Raw genomic sequence first — 23,012 nt, 5'->3', positions numbered from 1 at the left:
GACGACCAGTGCCACCGCTCCGAGTGCGCGAAGGCCACAGGCGCATCTGAGACTTGGTCTGCCGATCTCTCTCGCGCCCCGACGCGCCTAGCGTCTGCCCATCCTCCTCTCCCGCCGCCAGTGGGCCACAACTGCGCAATCTCCCTCGCACTCTATATCTGCTACGCATTGAAGATCCTAGAACTGTTCTGAAGCATCGCGACCGTTTACTGCTACCGAATCTTGCGCCTTCTTACGACTCGGCCGACTCTGCATGGAATCATTTGCCTATGGCTCTCTTGCGCAGATCCGGATACTCCTCCTACCTGTCGGGAACATTCGCCGGTCCACCTTCGATGCTTGGGTGCAGGAGATCAACAATACCGACACCATTCGGTTAGGTGACTTGACCACGGATGTCAAAGACGAGCGATGTGCGTTGCATCTTGGCTGGCCTCATCTCCGCTAACCAGACTCATTTCTCCTGCAGCCCGTTTTATGCCTAACCACCAGCTCGCGAGCGGAAATTTGCACCTCAGATATAATTCACATCCTCCCCCCGAATCGCATATACCGCTTTCCTTGTTCCGGACCTCCGACTTCCCCCTTGCTGTGGTGGGCATTGCGTCATGCGCACCGAACGACTCGCTCGCGACTATCCTCACACACTTTCAAAATGCTATCCATGAGGTGTTCCCACAAGGCTCCATGTTTCCTCTCGCGAGCAATTGCTTTGTGTTTGAGGAGAGCGACAGCACTACCAACATCGACCTCGGAGACAACTTCCCGGGCCTAGTGGTCATTCCGAGCATGATGGGCCACAAGAGCACATACATCGGTACGCTGATCGCTGACCTATGTTCCAAAGTGCTTGTAGAGCTTGCAACTGTAGTGCGTACTTCAGCAACATTATTTTGGAGGAGACTATTGAACCTCGCGAATAGATGCAAACTCTGGAGAGCCCTCTGGGAAACGAATATCTCAACGCATCCCTCTTCCCCATGCTTCCGCCCTCTTCGGAGATGCCTAGGTCTTTGGACGATGAACCACGACGAGAGTCACTGCCTCCACTTCCTTCTCATAACAGTCAGCCTGACCTGAACGGTCCGCGGTCGAAGACGCCATTAGGACTGAAGCGTACGTCTACCATGGGGCCCGGACTTCTACCCAGTCGCCATTCTAGTCTCCCTCCAACTCCCGCTCTACCCAACAAAAAGAGGGTATCAGCCATTGGGGCCGCATCTTCCCATGGACGACTCTTCAAAGTGCTAGGTGATTTCTTCCTGTTGGCTGGCCGACTGGAGGAAGCCACCATATGGTGAATCGAAATCCAAAGTCAAGTGTCGTGTATGGCTTGACCAAAGCTTCGGCAGGTACAATGAATCGATCATGCTGTTCAAGTCTCCGCAGGACGCACCATGGCATGCTTCGGCCTTGGAGGGTCTTGCCACCATCCCCGTAGTCGAAGCATGGTCCTCGACCCATGGTATTGTCCGTGCCATTGCAAAGAGTCCTCTTATGATAGCTACTGACATTCATGATCAGAATGGGACTGCCAGCGACAAGGATCCGTGGCATGACATCGCAGACAAGCTCACACAGGCCATCGGTCTCTATCAGAAGATTTCACCCACCTCCGAGCCAGAGGCTAATCTTTCTCTTCTTGCCTATCTTTATTGCACTTCAGTCCTACGACATAGCACCCTCCTCTATTCTGTCTGGTCCTCCAAAGGGTGGGGTCCTCTTGCCTTCACCGCCATGCTCCAGCCCGGCCCCTCGCTCTTCCTCCCGGCTACACTGTCTAATAACGCATCCCCCGTAACCTGTTCTGCTCCCCGAAACACTTACGCAAGTCTGGAACGACTAACCTCCATCACTGGAATAACGCGGGCGCAGATCTCCGCCTCTATCTCGCAAGCGCACGGTCCATGGTTTGCGCATCTCGACACCCGTGAGCGGGTACGGACATTGGAGTACATTGCCGCCATGTACGGCGCGTTAGGTCATGTGAGGAAGGAGGCTTACGTGCTGCGCGAGGTGCTCGCATGTCTCATGGATATGGTCGTGTGCGGGCGCGACGAGAGTGGGAGCGGCAGCGCGCGCGTCCTAAGCGCCGGGCTTGGGAACCGCAACAACTCCTTGAACGTCACGACCTCGCAGGGCACGGTGGGCATCCGAGAGAACGAGCGGACGGATGGCAACGAGAGCATCTTGCACATCGTGAAGCACATCTGCAGGGTACATGGCGTCGACCTCGAGGCTGTCAAGTTGCTCGATAATAGCACGCCCGACCGCACCAGCCAAGCACCTCAGACGGACGCGGAAGGCGAGGAGAACGAAGAGCTCGCGCCGTCACTGCATGAGCCATTCGGCTGGCCTGAGCTTCAGATTGACATCATCCGAGAGGCTATCGGTATCGCTGAGGCACTCCCAGGTTCGTGCGTCGATGCCTATGTTTGCTGCCGCTGGTATTGACTGCATACAGACTACCCTGCTGTTGCTCAGTTCTCCTTGTCGGCCTTGAAGCTGCTTTACCCTGTAATGCATCCACGAGATCAGCATTCCTTGTACAGCACATCGACTAGGGCATTGGCAACAGCGAAGCGGAGAGGTGATCGGCGAGCTGTGGACTATTGGTCTGGACAACCCATCCTCAGCATTGAGATCCTGCCGTGAGTACCTTCAATCTGCGATATGGATTTCTACTGACCTACGTATCAGGTTGCCTCTCGTGCGTCTACCAATCGAGAAACCGATCTCAATCTTGGCACATGCCTCAGCCGTTCCAAGTGCGATAATCAGCGGGAAGAAGGACCCCTTCTTGTATAATCCCAGAAAAGCAGCCGTGGGACAGGTAATGCGCGTTTGTAGTTGTCAGATACGGTTCGCGAGTACTAATCGAGGAGTACAGGCTAAGACTGTTCTCGTGCAGAACGAGTCCTTCGACTTGGTCGTAACGCTACGGAATCCGTACGTGTTCGACCTTGACCTGCAAAGTCTTCAGCTGAGGTTCGTAGACCTACTTGAGTACGAGCGACTCTATTCCCTGACACAACGACTTGCTCAATAGCACATCAGGTGTCTCATTCGAATCGAAAGCGTCGCCGGTGATCGTTCCTGCCAACTCTTTCCATCCTGTGACCATCAGCGGGAAAGCGTTGGAAGCCGGTACACTCGTTGTCCGTGGCTGCATCGTCCAAGCTCCTGGAGGCGCGGCGCGTGAATTTGTGCTACCGTTGTCCACCGAGGAAGAAGAGGAGCGTCGGTCGCGAAGACGAAGCGCCATCGACTGCGAGACCGGGAGGTCCAAACACTCTGGTCTTGCTTCACGGCCTTGGGAGAAAGCCAGCAAGAGGAGTAGCACACAGGGTACGGTCTCAACGTCGAATACGAATAAGCCGGCAGTACGCTTTGTCGAGTGTATAGTCGTGCCAGAACAACCTCTGCTACGGATACGGCGAACGTCATTGACGCACGGGGCCGTCATGCTGTACAATGGCGAGATGTGAGTTAGCTTCCGGTAGGTTCTGATGACCTTGCTGACAATCTGATACAGGTCTACGATCCGTATCACGCTTGAGAACGTTTCTTCGTTGCCTGTTGACCTTATCCACTTGACCTTTGATGATTCTACCATCGCGCCTGCGCAACAAGCTCTCGCGGATGGAGGCATGTCTGTCTTCGATACCTATGAGACGGAGTACGACCTTGTCCATCGACCGGTCTTCACCTGGGATAGTGAACGAGAAACACAAGAGATAGGCCCTGGACAGAAGAGAGTAATTACCGTCAACTGCTTCGGCAAAGTAGGCTGGTGAGTACGCGGTCACGGCTCCTACTCTGGGCTCCGCTGATGATTTCTACAGCACAAGTGGTGTGATCCACGCCTCCTACGCGTACGTGAAGCGACCACTGGAGACTCTTACGGAACCCGGGGAAGTCTTCTACACACGCCAGTTGTCATACCCCGTACTGGTGACTGTCTACCATATGTTGGAGTGTGATGCGATGGACATCCTCTCCTATTCTGGGGTGACAACGACGCTACCTCCACACGCACATGGCAGCGATGAAGACTTACTTGACGCCAAGACACGAAAGTCGTTGCTGCATGTTGGTGACATTGCGGACTGGTGCATATTCTCTATCGAGATCCGGAACACTTATGGTTTGCCATTCGAAGTGACTTTTGAGCGTAACCAAGAAGGTTCGTATTGATATAAGAATCTCGTTAGAGGCCTACATTGATTATGCTCTAGGTGTTGAGCCTGCCAGTATCACCTCTCTCGTGCCCCCAGGATCGACCTCTCGCATTGTACTGCCAATCAAAAAGATCTTGCTGTCGGAGGAGCATGTAACAAGACCTATTCCCATGTTGTCTGACCGACAATATGTCGTCTCAGCTTCGAAGTTGTCTCCCGAAGAAGAGCGCTCACAGCGAGAACTCTTCTGGTATCGAGAAGAGCTTTTCAAGGCGGTACACGGGAAATGGCGCGAGGTAAGTACATGTTCCACATCTGAAAGACTCGCATCTGACTTCCCGTGGCACAGAACGGAGGCACGAGAGCAGGAGACTTGTCACTGCGGCAGCAACGAATGACTCTTCCCATGTTAGAGGCACTTCGTGTCGAGACTGCGCGAGTACGGATGACCCTGGTTACCTACGATGAAGAGGGCAGCGCACATCCCGTACCAGTGGACCCTACAGGGACCAAATACTTGCCTCTGCCCAACGAGTTCGTCTACCTACGAACCTCCCTTACAAACCTCTCACGTAAGTACTCTCATTGCGTCTATGTCCGACATTTTCTCATCATCGTACACGCAGCCTCCGACCTGGTATTGACGCTTACTCTCGAGCTGGAGCCTGCCGAGCATGTCATATTCCAAGGCGAGCTCGTCGATATTCCCGTAGGGCGACTAGCCAAGGGAGAGACATACGACGTCGAGACGCCTGTCACGTTTATCGCATGCGGACGCTTCGACTTCTCGGCGGAAGTATATGCTCTCGGCAAATCGGAAGATTACAGCCCAGTAGGTCATGGCAACATGCGTTTAGATGTCTCCGGCGAACCATAGCATACCAGGCTTGTCATCGACTTTCCTTTCAATTCCCTCAGATCTATGGACCTGGACTGCCCACGCTCTGTCTTGTCAAAGTTCCAGTCCAGACATATAGCACGACGGACGGATAGTAGTACGATAGTGTACAACGGCCTCGGCGAGGTGTAACTTAATAGTTGTCCGATCGTCCTCCAGTGGGATGTAGATACCTCTAATCGAACTCCGAATCTCCTTCCTTGAAGGTTTGGCTGTATGCCATGATAGTGCCATACACAAGACTGGAGATTGTCTCAGCAAGCAGCGGATGGGTGATAGATTAGTGGACTTACGCTCCACCAGCGATTGACATCGCGCAAGCTCCCTTCGTGATCACCTCCGAATGGGCCAGCACTAGTGGGAGTGCGAACCCGGTGACAACAACCGACGCGGTGATGAAACGGCCAAGGTCAACAGGCCCTGAGCCATCGTATTCCGCGGAGAAGTCGTCTCCTCCGCATCGCGCGAATACCGCGTTGGGAAGTGGCGCAAGGACGAAGGTCAAGGCTGTAGGCAAACGCAACGAAGACATGACCTCAATTTCAGATGGTGGACTTCTACCGGTGATCAAGAAGAGAAAACGCACCGACAAGGAGAGGAAGCCAGTTCGCCCATAACGCGCACGAGAGGATGACGAGCAAAAAGCCTACTGCCAACACGAACGAGAGCAGGATGACCGCTGCAACCCGCGATTGAGTACATGCCCTGAGGTAGCCCCTGAGGTACGAGTACGAACTTTTGATGCCTGCACTGGCCATGGTGGGGATTTGTCACAGAGACAAGGATACAGGGAATGGGCCGCGAGAGGATAGGTAGACGCAATAGGCACAACGATGAACGGCGTCCAGCGCGCGTTGGCCACAGTCGACTACGCCGCACAGCAGTGTATTACGTAAACAGCAGTTCAGCGATCGCGAGAGCCTCAAGTTGCTGCACCGACCGCAATGCTTGAAGTCAGACCCGAGACCCATCCCATAGTGCTCTTTGCCATCCAGGGGTGGAGTGTATATGCAGTGCACATGTCACAGGAAAGCAACTAAAGGAGGTATAGCTGTACGATTCCGGTATCGCTATGGTACGGGATACAATACAAACGACAGCGACAGCAGAGCGAAGAAGTATGAATAAAGTTACAGGCAAATTGAAGAAAAAGTCGTGTGCGGTCTGGGGCAGCGATGCTAGAAAATTCTGTAGTAGATATACGATGAAGGCCCTATCGCGGTGCGACGGTCCGCCTGGAGCGCTGCGGTCGTGTGCGTACGCCGACATTGGTTGACCGCTCTGTAAGGGTACCAAGCTTTGTCGGCTGTTTGAGTACAGGTATGGAGGGGATGGCAGGAACAGGGATCGATGCAGTTGTCGATGCGGACGTGGATGATGAAGAGGATGACGCTAAGGATTTGACAAGTGGAGGTGGAGAGTTTGTGGGGGTGGCCTCAAAGCGGTTCTCTTCGTCCGAGACAGCTCCGTCTACAGGAGAGTCAATAACCATACCGTCTAACGTTGGCGACTGGGCTTCCCCGCCGTCAGGCAAGGGTAGGTGCTCAGCAAGGAAAGTCTCGCTGCCTACGGAGGATACGCCTCTCGCCCTGAAACGGCGGACGAGGACGTCTCTACTCTCTGTGGGCGGGAAATCCTCGACGACCCTCCGGCCACGCTTACGCGGGGTCGAGCCTGTGGGTTTGTCTTCTCTTGTGCCCTCTTCTGCGAGACTCTGGGTTGTACGACGAATATTACCGAGTGTTGTCGAGGCAGCAACGTTGAGAGCATCAACTGCCATCTCCATACCCGACATCTCTGAGAGTATGCGGTTTGTCGAACCTTCAATAGATCTCGATGTGGACGCAAGACCGCGTTGCATGTAACGATAGCCTGATTGCGCCTCTGTGACGAGACCATCCGTCGCTTCAATGCGTGCACGTTTCGCGCGGTGCTCGCGGTCGAATGCTACAAATCAGAAGCTATCAATACACATCTCACGACATCAGGCGTAGATATATGCATACCCTGCGTGAGCGTCGTGTTTGAGCCTTGGATGATACGTTGCACATCCTGGGCGAACTCGCTTGTCGATGATGAGATGGCTTCCTGTACCTCTGCGAGCCCATCGCGAATTGACTGCTTGGCAGCATTGACGGACTGCCCACAATGTCAGCGAACATCCCGAGTTGACATTTGAAATTTGCATACCTTGATGCCACCATCCCGCAACCTCTTGCCCTCGACACCCCGTTTAGTAAGATGCTCGCTCCATTGGCTTCCGCGGGCAACAGCAGCGTCGAGCTGCTGACCCTGCCTCTGACCCAGCTGCTGCATCTCGTACTCCGCCGTGGTGTTGCTGCCCGTCATCTCGGAGAACGTCTCGCGAAGACTGCGGTCACGTTCGTTCGTGTAATCACCGAGGAGGCCGGCGATGCGTTCCAACAATGCGTCGGCGGAGCGCTTCGCCTCGACTCGCTCGGTCTCAAGCAGGCGGGTCAGAAGCACGTTTTGCTGTTTGAGCCTGAGGATCTCAGTATTTGTCGTGTTGTCCGCTAACGCTTTCGCCTCTTGGAGTGCCTTACGCTCCGTCGCGATGAATTCGAGGGCTTCCTGCTTGATGGCCTCTGTGAGAGTGCCAAGCTCCTGAAAGGTTTTCTCGACCTAAGGCAGTGTCAGTGGTTTGCAACTTCATGGAGGGCAGCAGGGCTTACGACACTACAGCTAGCCAGACTGGACGTCTCGGCTTCCTGACAGATGAACTCGCAATGCTGACGGAGCTCCTCAGCGTACGCAGTGAAGCCAGTCTTCATCGTTTCCTGAGCCTCGGTGATAGTAGTCTTCATGGCGTCGATGGTCTCCTTGGAAGTCTCCTCCTTGGCTTGAATAAGTTTGAGCGATTCCTGAACCTTCTCGAGCTGCTCCTTGATGCGGTTAGAGATGACTGAGAGAGCCTCGATCTCCTTGTTCTGAAATTGCTCGGTCTCGGTCTTGACCTTGTTGAGGTGTTGAGTGGCGGCCTTCATGAAGGTGTCGACCTTCGATGACATCGTCTGGGACTCGTTCGCAAGCGTTTTGCTGTGGATGCCGACAGCCTTCACGTTTGCGCCTAACGCTGCGGTCTTGCGGTCTGGATGACAACCGGATCAGACGATCCAACACTTCGAGACGAACCACTGTCGACCTACCGAGTTTGCTGAACAGGCCGGTAACATCGCCCTCGTACTCGCGAGCGATGTCTTTCCACTCCTCGACAATACCATGCAGCGTCTCCTCGCTCGTCTGGTGCACCTGGCGAACATAGATTTCCTCTTCTAGCGCGCCCTCTACGGCGGCCAGCTGCTGCTTCGTCCCCACAAGCTCCGTCGTCGTGCCCTCAAGTCTAACCTTCGTTTCCCGTAGCTCCTCGTCCGTCCTCGCCAGCAACGTCATCGCCTCCTCGAACTCCTCCCTGACGGCCTTCATCTGCCCCTCGAGAATCTCGACCTGCTTGACCGCCTCAAGGCGCTCTGTCTCCTTGAGCTCCTGTTCGGCCGTCATCTTCGCCCAGCTCTCCTCCGAGATGATGATCCCGCTCTTCTCGCGGACGGCGCGGAGATCCGCGTGCAGGCGCGTGATCTCGGCGACATAGTCCTTGATGAGGGCGTTGCGCGTCATCTGCTGGTTCACCTCGGGCCGGTTCTTGATTGACTTGGCGCGGATAGCGTAGTCGAGCGTCGAGAGGGTCTCTTCCATGTTCGAGCGGGCGGGCGAAACGGTTGCAATGATGCAAGTCTTGGTACGACCTCCCAGGGAGTCTTGGAGGAGGCGAGTGAGCTTCGATTCACTGAAGAGAATCAGTGTACGGCAAGTAAACGGGGGTGCACCGACTTACCGATACGGTACGTGGGGAGAATTATCAACGAGAGCGTTGATGACTCGACCAAGCGTGAGGAGACTCTGGTTGATCATACCAGCTTCCCTCGCACGCTTGTTCTCTGCACCGGAACGGCCGATATTCTCGGAACCGGCGAGATCGACGAGGTTGAGCTTCCCGACGCGGAGGAGACCGTCGCCGGTGGTGGAAGCCGCGGTGGTGTGAATGGTTATGGAAAAGACGGAGTGGGATCGACTTGAGTGATCGTTGAATTTGGTCGCTGCAATCTGTCTTCGGTGGCTACCCTTCGTTAGAAGGGCAAGGGCATCCGTGACGGTCCGGACGGGGGTCTCCTCTAAGCCCTGGATAATTACTCCTCCCTTTTTGGAGTCATCGAACAACTTAAGATTTACTTGTTGAGAGGTGTCCTTCTGGACGCCCATCCCCATGGGCTGATTCGACCCGGACGGAGCCTGAAGTTCCGGAGCGAGGAGGTCGCGCAATTCTTCGTTATACAGCTCTACAAACGAGATCTTCACGCTGAAGTCTGTGCAAGTCGCTTCCAGATGTTGGAAGAGCTTGAAGAGAACACGGGGGATCATTCCGGCTTGTTGAGAAGGATTGCCGAGCGGAGTGGTGGTAAGGTCGCCCTGCATAGTATGTCTGTTCGCCAATGTAAGGAGGAGCACCGCAGCACATATTACCATGAACTTACGTTTTCCCTGTTCCGGTCTGTCCGTATGCGAACAGAGTGCAGTTGTACCCCAAGAGGACTTCCTCGAGCATGGGGTGCACAACATCGTTATAGACGGTGGCCTGATCAGCTTCTGGTCCGAATACCATGTCAAACGGATATGTCCGCGTCGTGGGAAGCGCAACGACGCCAAAGGTAGAGGTAGGGACAGATGCCTCGACGGTGATGTCTTCACCCTTGGGACCATTTGTAGTGACGATAATCGGAGAGTTGTCCTGAATCTCGCGCTCCGAGCGGCGACGACAGCGTATAACAACTCGAATATTCCCCTCCGTATCTCCAGGCGCGGGTTTCGGTTGGACAGACACAGCGCCCCTAGTGGCATTCGAAGAGCCTACTTCACGGGTGTTGTCGACGGGTGTGGTTGTAGATCGCTGAGAGGAGTCAGACCTCTGTAGCGCAGAACGGGGTCTAATGTGTGTCGTCTGAGGTGGGGGCATAGACGAGGCAGTGTTCGTCCGCATGCGGGACGGGGGGCGACGGGAGGCCATGGGGAACGGGGGAGCGACGGTAGTCGGGAGGAGGCGCAGGTCGCTCGTCGGCGAACTCAACCTCGCGCGCGTCGCGTATGCCACGTGATCGCTCCGTGGGAATCCTCCTACCGCAGGCGCTTGTGCAGTAATGCCTCGCAGGCTCTCTGTAGCCTGTTCAACTCTCGCCTTCCTCCGCCACCATGGGCAAACGCAAAAAGTCTTCTCGCAAACCAGCCCCAGCGCGGCGGAAGGATCCGTTGGGTTTGTGCAGCAGTATAAGCAGTTCAGGATGACGCTTACGATGTATACAGAGACCAACTTCACTTGCTTGTTCTGCCACCATGACAAGTCTGTCTCCGTTCGAATCAACAGGAAGGAGGGTGTTGCGCAGCTTCTGTGCAAAATATGCGACCAGAGATATCAGAGCAAAGCCAATCGTGCGTCGCTTCGCCCATCAACTTCCAGTTAGGGACTAACCGTTTCTTGAACAGACCTTACGGAACCGATCGACATTTACTCAGAGTGGATTGACGCTGCCGATGCTGCAGAAAAGGACGCTGCTGCGACTTCATCACGCAGGACCGTTGCTTCCTCAAGCAGGGCTCCCCGAGCACCATCTGTAGACAGCGACGACTGATTCGTCCTTGTATCCTTTGCCACAAATCTCCCTTCCGCCGCCGTACGTATTGTATGCCTCTGCTATCGCACCTGGACCGTTCTAGACTGGCTGTACAACATGTTACCTGTGTATTCTAAAGTACTTGCAATGTCAGAGATGCCTTCACAAAATCGGATGTCGAATGCTACCTCCGCTGAGACACTGACTTTGCATATATGGGGCGCCAATTGGGGACGCGTGCGCGAAGCTGGCGCGTGCTTGACAACAGCCGCAAATACATAGCTCGACCATGTCTGCTTGACCTGCTTTCGACCTGCTCTCCGCCAACAGGCCTCAAGAGTCTCGCTACCATCTTCTGCTACCCTCCTTCATCCCTTCTTTCTTGTCTCTAGACACCCCGCCTCGATTGGGCGCGCTTCATATACCTCGGCGATCAGGCCGTAACGAAGCTTGAAGCAATATCCGACTCTCCTTTCGTCGCGTCTCATTGAGCACCATCTACGACCTGCCATGTCTACGAACATCAAGGTCGTCTGTCGGTATGTGATCTCCCTCTGGTCTTGTGCAACCCCGATAATTATTCCTGTATGATGCTTTCAGATTCCGGCCGACGAACGCTATCGAGCAGCGGGAGGGCGGAGAGATCGTAGTCTCCTTCGATGATAATCTACAAACCGTCCAAGTGCGATCCGCACAATTGAGCTCGGGCCCGGAGAAAGATGGTTTTACGTTCGACCGCGTGTTCCCTCCAGGGACCAAGCAGCACGAGGTCTTCGATTACGGAGTCAAGGAGTGAGTGCTCTTTTCTGATCGGAGCTTCAGACGTTGACCTCGTTCCAGTATCGTAAAGGGTAAGTGGTGTCCCCTCATCATCAATGTGCATTCGTACATAGTTCCTTCGCTCCCGCGGTGTCCTCAACGCGGACGTCCTCGATGCTGAAGCCTCAAGCACACCTAATACTCCGTTCCTCCGGAAATCTTTCAGGCTCACGCCTTGCGTTTCACAGATGTTCTTGATGGCTATAACGGCACGATCTTTGCGTATGGTCAGACTGGTAGCGGAAAGACATTCACCATGATGGTACGCAGCACACGGCCTCGTTTCGTTCCCTGCATGCGCTAACGTACGCCACACAGGGTGCCGACATAGATAACCCTGAGCTCAAAGGATTGATACCCCGTATAACCGAGCAAATATTCCAGTCTATCGTGGAATCAGATGCGCATCTAGAATACCTCGTGAAGGTCTCGTACATGGAAATATACCTAGAGCGGATTAGGGACTTGCTTGCTCGTGAGTCGTGCTAACGTCATTGGACACGATGAGATGCGTATAACGATCCGGTCGTATCGGTTTACAGCCCAGAATGACAACCTGCAGGTTCACGAAGAGAAGTCGAAGGGCGTGTACGTGAAGGGTCTCTCCGACTTCTACGTGAGCAGTGCGCAGGAAGTGTACGAGATCATGAGGCAAGGAGGTGCAGCTCGTGTTGTTTCCTACACTAGTGAGCATGTCCCCCATCAATCTCATGCATCGTCCGACGAGCCATTTGTGAACAGACATGAACGCGGAGTCGTCTCGATCACATTCCATCTTCCTCATTACAATCAACCAGAAGAACACCGAGACCGGTGCACAGAAGACTGGTAACCTGTACCTTGTCGATCTTGCTGGTTCTGAGAAGGTTGGCAAGACCGGAGCATCCGGTCAGACTCTGGAGGAAGCCAAGAAGATCAACAAGTCTCTGTCGGCTCTCGGTATGGTCATCAACGCCCTGACGGATGGCAAGGTTGGTCTTCCCTCCATCTGGAGTCTAAAGAGGCAACCGACCCAAGTACTCTTACTTTTCAGGCTAAACATATCCCATACCGCGACTCCAAGCTCACCCGTATCCTGCAAGAGTCACTCGGTGGTAATTCACGAACGACTCTCATCATCAACTGCTCTCCCTCATCCTACAACGAGGCTGAAACCCTCTCCACCCTGCGCTTCGGTATCCGTGCAAAGTCCATCAAGAACACCGCCCGCGTCAACGCGGAGCTCTCACCCTTCGAGCTCAAAGCTCTTCTGTCCAAGGCGAATGCCGCCAACTCTTCGTATCAGAAGTACATTGCTGCTCTGGAAGCCGAGCTCGCCATCTGGCGGTCTGGTGGACAGGTCGACCAGGCGGACTGGGCTTCCCCCGAGAAGGCTGGTGCCCCGGCGTCCGCCGCCCCCAAGAAGTCAGCGACTGCTTCCCCGACACCGTCTGCGACTCGGAGCCAGACACCTGTCAACCCTTTGCTCCAGGATCTCCGGAGCGATTTGGACAGCCGTCCACAGACGCCCACAGTTGTTGGTTTGGACAAGGACGAGCGCGAGGACTTCTTGAAGCGCGAGAACGAGTTGAGCGATCAGCTCGCGGAAAGGGAGTCCGCGCTCAAAGCGGCAGAGAAGCTGGTGTCGGAGCTCAAGGAGGAGCTCACATTCCTCAAGGAGCAGGAGACGTCGCTCTCGGCGGAGAACAAGTCGATGTCAGGCCAGCTGAACGAACTCCGTCTGCAGGTCGAGAGGCTCAACTACGACAACAAGGAGAGCATCATCACGATCGACATCCTCAAGGAGCAGAACCAGGACGCGAAGGGCGAGCTCGAGGAGCTCAAGAAGACCATCGCGGACCTCAAAGCTGCCCAGAAGGATGCGTCAGCGGAGGACAAGGAGAAGCGCAAGCAGGAGAAGATGGCGCTCATGATGGCCAAATTCGATGCTGTAAGTTCTATTCGGGCCCGCGGCGGCACGAGCGTCTGATCTGTGTTCCTCTACGCCCTATGGCGTATATAGCAAGGTTCCTTCTCCGAGAAGGACGAGCAGCTGCGCCAGATCCTCGCCAAGCTCGATGCCATCGACTCGGACGCGGCCGTCGCCACTCTCACCCACGAGGACATTGTCTCCCTCAGGCGGCGCTTGGGCGACACCCAGGGCCTCATCCGCGAGACCGTCGACCGGCTCCGGCAGGTGCAGGAAGAGAACGAGATGCACCAGCGGAGGCGTGACGAGCTTGAGTCACGCATCGCATCCCTCGAGGCCGAGTATGAGGAGCTGCTCGGTTCGTGTTCGGTCCTGCGTACGGCATCGGTGTCTTCTAACCCCGTTTGTTCTTAATTTTTCAGAGAAGACCATCCACGATGAGGAGGTCAGCAATGTGGACGTTGCCGAGTCCATGGCCGAGCTCAAGGCGAGTTTACCGGCGCTATGCTGCGCCATCCCTTTTTTTGACATTTTGCCTACAGAACAAGCTCGAGGCGCAGTACGCTGCGAAGCGTGACGCTCACGCCGGCGAAGTCCAGGATCTCAAGCAACAGCTCGAGATCAGGGGCAACGAGATCCGCACTCTCAACGCAACGATCGATAGCCTGAAGAGCGTCAACGAGGAGCTCAAGGTACGTAACATTCCCGCTGGTTTCTCGACGTACGGCAGGTGCCGTGCAAGACTGATACATTGTGCCGCCACATAGCGTGCCTTTGCTGTCACCTCGGCTGGTATCGAGGGCGGCAAGAACCTGGCAGAGAGCGCGCAGGACTTAGAGCGCACCCGGAAGGCGATCAGCGTGCAGCTTGCCGAGTTCGATGGTGTCAAGAAGTCGCTCATGCGCGACCTCCAGAACCGATGCGAGAAGGTAATAGGCTATCTTCAACTGCGATGCGCTCGTCATTTGGCTCATGAATCACGCGCGTTATACTTTTAGGTCGTCGAGCTTGAGATCCAGTTGGACGAGATCAAGGAGCAGTACAACAACGTCATCCGCAACAGCAACAGCAAAGCGCAGCAGAAGAAGATGGCCTTCTTGGAACGCAATCTAGAGCAGCTCACCATTGTCCAGAAGCAGGTGCGTTTGAGATGCTTCGAATCAGCGCCTGGCCTTTTCGTCGTCGTTGCTAACAGACGGTTGCCATATCCCTTCGTCAGCTCGTCGATCAGAACTCAGCGCTCAAGAAGGAGGCGGGCATCGCTGAACGGAAGCTCCTTGCACGCAACGAACGGATACAGAACCTCGAGGCGCTCCTGCAGGATGCCGACCGTCGGTTGGCGGTGCAGAACCAGAAATTCGAGGCTCAGTTACAGGCGGTGAAGGAGCGGCTCGACCAGGCGCGGGGTAAGCGATCATAAATTGGTGCTTACCGTTGTATTGGGCTGATCCAAATCCCGCCGTTTAGCTCAGAAAGCCGCCTCGTCGTCGCCGTTAAGCTTTGGCCGGATCGCCAAGCCGTTGCGGGGCGGCGGAGGCAACGCCGCCGCTATCACGAGCACGGGGCCGGCGTCCCCGAGCATGGCGAACCCTTTGGCAAGAGTGCAGGCCGAGGACTCTGGGTGCGTGCCTTGTTTCACGGCTACCATGCCTGCGTGTCTGCTGACGACGTACGTCTTTTGCCTTACGTTTTCGGGCCTTCGCTCCCTTTCACCGATAGCACCGGTACGTGTCTCTGCATTGTTGGTGCCAACACGCGCGAACCTCGTGCTGACCACGTCGCTTTGTCTTGCAGCCAAGCGGCAATCGTGGTTCAACTTCAATGCACGATAGACACTCACTGCCTTCACTCGCCTCTGCACTCGTCACGTACATCATCACGTCTAGCCGTCTTGCACAGTTTGTATGTTATAAACCTCATCTACTTCACCATCGTTTGGTCCGTAATGCAGGACGTCGGAAAGGGCTGCCTGTTCGTAGACGTCAGATCGGAGGGCGGCCCGAGTGCGTCGACGGCAAAAACTTCTGGGGTGATGTTGGACAGGGGGAGCTGCGGAGGGCGGGGCGCGATGATGCCGCAAGTCCGGAGGATGTTGTTGAAGATGCATCCGCGAAGCGGGAGAGCGAGAAGCACCGCCAATGAATGGACTTACGCGGACCTACAGCGGCCGACAGGGTACGGGTCAGGGTCTGGCGATAGGCGACAATTTACAAGCTGTATGGACGACGCGCTCCCGCTCCGAGAGCTCGCTGGTGCTCGGGCGGGTGGTTCGAGGCGGGAGGATGGGCGTGGGAGCGGACGCTGTCCTCCGTCAGGGTCGCGTGCGGGCGCCTTGATGGAAGCAGGCCTGAGACGGCGCTGGGGCCGAAGATGGCAGGTGGATCCCTGCAGTGGCCGGGAAAGGCAAGCGAGATGGTTCGGCAGGGTGGCGGACAGGCGGCCTGTTGCGGAGAGCGTTACACGTGTCCAATCCCCCGACGCGCAAGTCGCAACGCGCTTCGAGCCCGAGTTTTAGCGGAATCAAATTAGGAACATGTCAATCCACCATTATTTTCCCCATTTTTGCCCACCTTTCGACGCGACGGACTCGCCTCCGCCCTCGCGCCTCCCCTCCCCTCCACGAGGTTCGCGTCCTGCCAACCTGCAGAGGCTCCGACCCCTCGTCCCCATCCCCGACGCCCCACCGTTCCTGCTTACAGTACTCGTGAGTGCTTCCAGTCCAACGGCCGCCGCCAGTGACGTCGTGCCTGCAGCGATCGGACGCGTTTCCATGCGCTTTCTCCCTGCGAGCCCGGATGTCCTGCGCGTCCCATCCTCTCTTTGGGCCTCCTTTGCTTCTTCGTCTATCATGTTGTCCTGATTGCCTGCTTTCTAGCTTTTTGAACTAAACGCGTCTTGGGTCATCGCGTAGAGCCCGTATATTGTAGCCTTTCGTATGTGAGTCACCGCTTCGCTTCTCGCTCCCCCATATAAACTTGGGCACCCCACCCAGGATTCGGACCTGCTATGTCACCAACTAATCACGAAGCATCCCGTAACCCTTCTGGCCCTTCTTCGCAATCCCGTGGACATTCTCCTTCTGATTCCTCGAACCCTGTTCGTTTTGCCGTCACCGTCACCCCTGCTCCCCGAAGGCTTAACTTATTTATTAGATCCATTCGCAAAGGAGAGGCTCCGCAAACATGTTCGGTGTAGCTGTAGCTCCTTCCAGTGGGCTCAAGACTCTGAACCCAGGCTGGCAGGTGAGTATCCGCTACATAGCTGGAGCCAGCGTCCTCGTGCCCTAATGCGCGCTCAGGTTTGGGGAGGCGCGACACCGTCAAGACATCCTTCCAGTTCCTCAGCCACGAGCATCCCAGAGTCGTCCGCGTCTCACGCCGATGCGGGATATCGCTCAAATTTGAGTGAGGGTTGGGGGTCCCGGTCTGTGAGCGGCACTTGGGACGAGATGACGGATGCACAGCAGCAGAAGGACTTGTCAAGTTTGGTGCGTGGGGGTTGTGCCTGCGTCCACTACCTGTCGCATGTGCGTGCCTCGGAGCCCAGTACTGATATCGCGTCACCCCGCAGGCGAGATCACGACAGGTTTCCGCTCAGTCCGCCGGCCTGCCAGCAACATCACCCGGTGTGGCCAAGCAAGGCCAAATCTCCACACAGCAATACAACGCTCATGGTGCGTATGCTATCTGAGCGCCGAGATACGCGCTGTAGACTAATGTATCGGTACCTTTAGGCCATAATGCTAGTCCGGTTGCAAACTATGATTCCCTGCAGACGTCTGCGCTGGTCGACACCGACCTGTCTGTCGCGCTCCGTGGTATGGCGGTGGAGGATGAATATAGTCTCTCACAGCAGCAGAACGCCTACCGCCAGGGCCCTCAGCATTCCGGCATGGTTCCTGCTGCGGTTGGTCCTGGACACCCACTGCGTGGTCACCAGCAGCCTCTTCGAGGCCCGTATGGTGGCTATCCGCAGACAGAATACGCCCAGTACTACACTGGACCTTCGTACTCGTATGACGCCTACCGCACGACGCCAGATCCCTCACTCTACGCCTCCTCACCAGCTCTTACACCCGCGACAGCCGCTCCTAATGTATATCCCGGGTTGGGACCCCAGACGCTGCATCCTCATGCCATGACTGACATCCACACCCAGCAATTTTATGACTTTGTTGGCTCCCCGCGCACATTGGGCTCGCAATATTACTACCCAGGCCAACCGCTACTCTATCACCCATCACACTCCCCCATGCTCGCACCACACCCATTGGCTGGCGGCGATAAACGTCGCGACCAGGTGCGGCTGCTCGTCCCGTGTTTGGCTATCTGACACACTAACGGCCGGTTGTCCCATCAGGCTATGGCACCGCAAAATATGTTGTACGCTAACCTCCGGTCGTCGCCGTCGCCGCATTCGACGCCGTACGGTGCCCCCCTGCACTACAGTCCAGAGCTCCCTCGCGGCGTCCCGCACGGTGCCATGTACCCACACGCCGGTCCTGGCGGGGGACCTGGGTTCGTGCACGGCGGGCGTCACGGACGGCGCGGTGATGGGGCGGTGCGGAGCGCGCAGCTGGACGAGTTCCGGGCCAACAAGTCACGCAAATGGGAGCTTCGGGTCGGTAGCTATTCGAACGCCTTGATCGGCGTAACTCTATCTCTGCAGCGATGGGAGGCTGACGCTCGACACCGGTCTAGGACATCTTTGGGTATATTGTCGAGTTCAGCGGGGACCAGCACGGGTCGAGGTTCATCCAGCAGAAGCTCGAGTCTGCGTCGAGCGAGGAGATGGAGATCGTGTTCGACGAGATCGTGCCGCAGTACGCCGTACAGCTCATGCAGGACGTCTTTGGCAACTACGTGCGTCTGTCTCTCACATGTTTGGCGTTGGGCGTCATTGACCTCGTCGCAGGTGGTGCAAAAAATGTTTGAGTATGGTACGGCGGCGCAGAAGGCGCGTCTTGTGAGCACGATGGAAGGCCAAGTTCTCGGCCTTTCGCTGCAGATGTACGGTTGCCGAGTGGTTCAGAAGGTGCGTCGGTTGGCATGAGATCCTGATTTATGGCTAACGCCACCATTGTCTAGGCGATTGAGTACGTGGGACCTGACCAGCAAGTCATGTTTGTTCAAGAGCTCAGTCCGAGCGTCCTGCGGTGTGTCAAGGATGCGAATGGCAACCATGTCTGTGCTGTCCGTTGCAATGCGGTCCGTTTCGGTAACTGACGCTTGGTGAACAGGTCATTCAAAAGATCATCGAGCACGTGGTCCCAGAACGTCTCGCGTTCGTGAATGCGTTCCGTGGCAGCGTCTACGAGCTCTCTACACATCCCTATGGCTGTCGCGTCCTCCAACGGTGCTTCGAGTACTTGCCGGACGAGCAGACAAGGCCTCTCCTTGACGAGCTGCACAAGTATGTCTCGAACCTCATGATTGACCAGTTCGGGGTGAGTGTACCTTTACCGTTCGTTCTCCTGAATCGGCGCTGACACTTGAAACAGAACTACGTCGTTCAGTTCGTCTTGGAGCACGGCACGCCGCAGGACCGGGCCATGATCATCGCCAAGCTCACTGGGCAGATGAACAACATGGCGAAGCACAAGTTCGCGTCGAACGTGTGCGAGAAGGCCTTGGTCACTGCGGACCCGGACAGCCGTCGACAGCTCATCGACGAGATCATGACTCCGAAGCAGCAGGACGGTCCCAGCCCTCTCATGAGCCTCATGAAGGATTCCTTCGGGAGTGAGTGGCGCCTTGCTCTGTGTGCCTCGTCAGTGGACCTGACGAAAGTTTCTCCAACAGACTACGTCCTCCAGCGGGCTCTCACGGTCGCTGAGGGCGAGCAGAAGGAGCAGCTGATCAGCAAGGTCCGCCCGCATTTGGTCAACATGAGGAGGTACTCGAGCGCGTACAGCAAGCATCTCTCGGCCAGTAAGTGTAATTTCGTTCGATCCGCTCGTCACATCGAGCTCACAGTGCATGTAGTTGAGCGGCTTCTCGAGAAGTTCTCTTCCAACGCGCCCTCTAGTGAAGTCACCCCAGTCGAGGGGCCGACCGATTTTACCTCTTAGGACACCTCACTCGCCTCTTGCATATACTATATCAACGTCGTGCTCTACGTCATCTAGTCCTAGTCCTCCCGCGCATTCTACTGCTAGTGTACGGATTTAGTCGCTTTCATCTTCCGCCATCTCAGCCTCCGTGTCCTCACTTCTCATGATCTTGTCTCTCAACTGCTACTCCTATCGTACGCATCTTGTCTACGCACGTCGTCGCTCTGCAGCATACACATAATCGCCTTCACTCCTTTCGTCTGTCGGATAATTATTGCATTTGGACCGTGTCCATAGTCTCTCACTCTGTCATTCGTGGATCCCCTGCTCCCCACAAGTCTCTTAGCATCGTCGATACTATACCTTGCCTGCCATTTAGTTACCCGTCTAGTACAGCAGCAGCGCTTGCATCTCCACTACCATCTACCGTCTGGTGATAGAACACTTTCCCTCGCTCGGACGTCTCGGTCAATTACTGCATCACTGGAGTAGTCAGTACACGTCGCTAGATATAGCTGGTATAATCTGCAATACAAGTATACTTGTCGTCACCGTTGCGTTGCCGAGGGACGGGAAACATGGATCAAATCCTCGGAGGCAGCGCTCTCTGCGTTGATCGACCGTCGGGAGTTAACCTCAGAAGACAGAAGAAATGCGGTGGCTTCGATCGAAGACAACGAACACGCGAGTATTTCGGAGCGCCGGTGCGACCTTCCGGAGGCCTAATTTGCGGTACGCGGTCCTTCCTAGATCTCGCCAATACTCTCTGCGTGCGCCACTCAGTCTTTATCGATATTGTCTAAACTACTTGTACCGATGGCTGATGTGGCTCTTAAGGAGAAGGAGAAGGTACGTCGCAATTCCATCCTACCCGGCGGGCTCGGCTTCTTGAACGTATGTCCGCAGGGTAACGCTGCCTTCAAGGCCGGTGACTTCCCGACCGCTATCGGCCACTACACCGCTGCATACATCGCGGATCCGTCAAATGCGACGTACCCGCTGAACCGAGCCGCCGCGTACCTCAAACTAGGCAAGTAAGTACGTGCAAGCCACCTGCTCGCGTGCCTGCGATGTATCCTCATGTGTCCCTTGTAGGAACGAAGACGCGGAGCGAGACTGCGAGACTGTCATACGACTGGACAAGAAGAATGTGAAGGGCTACTTCCGGAGAGGACAGGCTAGGGTCGCGCTGCAGAGGCTGAAGGATGCGGAGGCTGGTGCGTGGTGCCTGCTTGCCGTCGAGTAGGCGAGTCGCTGAACACGAAGGCAATCTACAGACTTCAAGGAGGCTTTGAAATTAGACCCTTCCAACAACGCTGCGAAGCAGGAATTGGCCAAGATACAAGAGGCCCTCACAAACGTTTCTGCCGCCCCAAAAGCAGTTCGTGTCTTGTCGCTTCTCTTGGTGTTGCTGCTCATGCGCGGACGTTCCAGAGGAAACCTATCGACATCTCGACGCCAGCTCCAGCAGCCGCAGCACCTCCTAAGCGTCGACGTATCCCCATCACAATAGTTGAGCCTGACGCGGGAGCCAGTATACAATCCTCCGAATCGACGTCTACGAATACGTCCTCTGTTGGGGGCCTGCTCACTGCGGTTTCTTCTCGGCCTCTCAGCAAGTCTCCATCCCCTCCATCCTCAGCCCCTGCAAATCTATCGGCAGCAACCTCCATACAGACGTCACCAGGTCCAGGAGCATCTACCACGCCAAAACTGCCTCAGACCTTCCGTGAAGCGAAAGCTGCGCGGGAAGAGACGCGGCCGAGAGGAGGCATATTTAGGGCTGATGGCCCGTCGAGCCTCTTCTATGCTCCCGGCCCTTCTAACGTCAGCGCGAATGCGCCCAAACGAGAAATTCCTCAGACACTCATCGCGTTCACACGGATATGGGATGAGCTAAAGACGGAAGAAGAGCGGTGGGACGTGCTTCGTGTGTGTAATGTCGTGATAGCCATCGGGTGGGAGACTGACTGCGACTCGCTCAGCAAATCCCTGCGACGCGCCTGCCGATGCTGTTCAAAACGTCGCTGAGTGCGTCCATCCTGGCTGCCATCCTTCGCAGTCTTCGATCAGCACTCGAAGGTGTGCCGGAGGAGCCAGAGCGGACTCTGGTTGTGCGCGCCTACATGGTGAATCTTCCACGTGTCCCACGCTTCAGCACAGTGTCTATGATGATGAGTGCAGACGAACGTGCAGATGCTCAGGTGGTCTGGGATTTGCTGGGACGATCTCGCGGGGACGGCGTCGAAGGGGAGATGGATAAGCGGAAGGAGGACGGGTCCAGAAGTGCTTGGGGCTGTCACTGACGTCGCATACTGTAGACCCATTTGACATGTAACCTGCTCGTCGGTGGTGTCCCGTCGAATGAGCATTGCAGCTGTGAATAGCGAGCATGGTATCCGTCATGATTACGCTAACGATGAGAGAATGAGGTGGACGTAGTCGGCCCGGCGCGGGCATATACGTGGATGAGCAAACTGAGCCAAATACGTCTCCAAGTCTCTGTCTCAGTGCCGCTTGCATCGTCACTTCATTTCCTCCCGCGGTTGCAGCTCCTCTTCTTCAGTCTCTCGTACCCGTCGTCTTGGGTACTGGCTGGGCCGTTTCTGCAATGTCCACCGCTGGGGAGGCCGCAGACCTATTTGGGGCTCCTGATACCTCGTTCGACCCGTTCTCAGGAGCGCTTGGTGGAGACATCCTCCGGGACGAGCCCAACGGCACAACGCAGGCTTCAGATGCTGTCTCTGACCTGTTTGGCTCTGCTACGGAAGCGTTCCCCGTCGATGGAGCTGGTTCTTCGAGCGCATACCAAACGGACGCGCATCCGACGTGGTACGATCCCGCCGGCCAACAGTCCAGTCATGACAGCACGGCGTCCAGCGGATATTCGCAAGCGTACCAGACCCAATCTGCCTACGCTCAGCCCAACGGGACCCACTCTCAGTATGGACAGTATGGCCAGAGTAGTTCTTACAGCCAGCCGGCCGCACCGAGTGCTCCGGGTGAGTTTTCTGCCGTCCATGCAACCCTACATACCTTTACCCAGCTCCTCCAGCGTATGAACCACCATATGTGCAACAGCCCGCCTATGCTTCTCAGCGAGCGTACTCGCCATACCCCCAAGGGGCTTCCGCGTATATACCGGCGACGAGTGCCTCGGCATACAGCAGCAATACGAGCACTTCGGCATACACTACGCCAACGGTTACATCAACATACGCCCCCTCTACTACTCCTTTGGCAACTCCGGCTACCACGAACGGGACGTACTCCTCACCTACATATGACCCATATAAACCCACACAAACTCAGTCAAGCTACCAGGTCCCATCTCAGGGTCTGAAGACTTCGGCTCCCACGTATGATCCTTACCAGCCGTCATACACCGCTGCCGCACAAGGTCCTCCTCAGCAGACATATTCGTATGGGTCCAGCTCTCACACCTCCACATATGCGCCAGCTACCGTTCCGG

The 23,012-nt window shown here is 55.9% G+C and overlaps 7 protein-coding genes across 7 annotated transcripts; 5 read left to right on the top strand and 2 right to left on the bottom strand.

Moving 5' to 3' along the window:
- Positions 1-253: 253 nt before the first annotated feature.
- Positions 254-5,058, top strand: DICSQDRAFT_165656 (uncharacterized protein; the record flags this gene model as incomplete). Its single annotated transcript, XM_007361157.1, has 15 exons — positions 254-413; positions 470-817; positions 848-870; positions 924-1,297; positions 1,353-1,470; positions 1,525-2,413; positions 2,465-2,651; positions 2,701-2,833; positions 2,891-2,988; positions 3,050-3,484; positions 3,536-3,793; positions 3,846-4,186; positions 4,239-4,477; positions 4,531-4,753; positions 4,808-5,058. 15 exons carry the CDS (start codon positions 254-256, stop codon positions 5,056-5,058), a joined length of 4,077 nt encoding a protein of 1,358 aa, XP_007361219.1.
- Positions 5,059-5,254: 196 nt separating this feature from the next.
- Positions 5,255-5,837, bottom strand: DICSQDRAFT_165655 (vacuolar protein sorting 55 protein; the record flags this gene model as incomplete). The annotated part of the gene is made up of 4 exons (XM_007361156.1): positions 5,255-5,321; positions 5,373-5,586; positions 5,666-5,758; positions 5,816-5,837. 4 exons carry the CDS (start codon positions 5,835-5,837, stop codon positions 5,255-5,257), a joined length of 396 nt encoding a protein of 131 aa, XP_007361218.1.
- Positions 5,838-6,140: 303 nt separating this feature from the next.
- Positions 6,141-10,108, bottom strand: DICSQDRAFT_97589 (kinesin-domain-containing protein; the record flags this gene model as incomplete). Its single annotated transcript, XM_007361155.1, has 7 exons — positions 6,141-7,026; positions 7,086-7,218; positions 7,270-7,722; positions 7,773-8,188; positions 8,247-8,884; positions 8,933-9,577; positions 9,630-10,108. The coding sequence occupies 7 exons, from the start codon at positions 10,106-10,108 to the stop codon at positions 6,293-6,295; spliced, it is 3,498 nt and encodes a 1,165-aa protein (XP_007361217.1). The 3' UTR covers positions 6,141-6,292.
- Positions 10,109-10,341: 233 nt separating this feature from the next.
- On the top strand, positions 10,342-10,778 carry DICSQDRAFT_50031 (Elf1-domain-containing protein; the record flags this gene model as incomplete). The annotated part of the gene is made up of 3 exons (XM_007361154.1): positions 10,342-10,402; positions 10,453-10,578; positions 10,633-10,778. 3 exons carry the CDS (start codon positions 10,342-10,344, stop codon positions 10,776-10,778), a joined length of 333 nt encoding a protein of 110 aa, XP_007361216.1.
- Positions 10,779-11,270: 492 nt separating this feature from the next.
- DICSQDRAFT_124048 (kinesin heavy chain) lies at positions 11,271-15,320 on the top strand (the record flags this gene model as incomplete). The annotated part of the gene is made up of 17 exons (XM_007361153.1): positions 11,271-11,299; positions 11,361-11,552; positions 11,601-11,611; positions 11,768-11,841; positions 11,898-12,054; positions 12,122-12,265; positions 12,321-12,550; positions 12,613-13,509; positions 13,582-13,846; positions 13,911-13,933; positions 14,031-14,180; positions 14,256-14,417; positions 14,487-14,627; positions 14,708-14,894; positions 14,956-15,109; positions 15,208-15,212; positions 15,283-15,320. 17 exons carry the CDS (start codon positions 11,271-11,273, stop codon positions 15,318-15,320), a joined length of 2,859 nt encoding a protein of 952 aa, XP_007361215.1.
- A 2,650-nt stretch (positions 15,321-17,970) lies between these two features.
- On the top strand, positions 17,971-19,558 carry DICSQDRAFT_48727 (ARM repeat-containing protein; the record flags this gene model as incomplete). The annotated part of the gene is made up of 7 exons (XM_007361152.1): positions 17,971-18,108; positions 18,189-18,350; positions 18,403-18,522; positions 18,576-18,671; positions 18,728-18,934; positions 18,989-19,229; positions 19,290-19,558. 7 exons carry the CDS (start codon positions 17,971-17,973, stop codon positions 19,556-19,558), a joined length of 1,233 nt encoding a protein of 410 aa, XP_007361214.1.
- Positions 19,559-20,356: 798 nt separating this feature from the next.
- DICSQDRAFT_49751 (TPR-like protein) lies at positions 20,357-21,846 on the top strand (the record flags this gene model as incomplete). The annotated part of the gene is made up of 4 exons (XM_007361151.1): positions 20,357-20,574; positions 20,636-20,782; positions 21,373-21,472; positions 21,526-21,846. 4 exons carry the CDS (start codon positions 20,357-20,359, stop codon positions 21,844-21,846), a joined length of 786 nt encoding a protein of 261 aa, XP_007361213.1.
- Positions 21,847-23,012: the final 1,166 nt, after the last annotated feature.

This window comes from Dichomitus squalens, assembly GCF_000275845.1.
Source record: "Dichomitus squalens LYAD-421 SS1 unplaced genomic scaffold DICSQscaffold_2, whole genome shotgun sequence".
NCBI classification, from domain to species: Eukaryota; Fungi; Basidiomycota; class Agaricomycetes; order Polyporales; family Polyporaceae; genus Dichomitus; species Dichomitus squalens.
The sequence above is the reverse complement of the archived record's forward strand: the minus strand, read 5'-3'. Positions and strand labels throughout refer to the sequence as shown.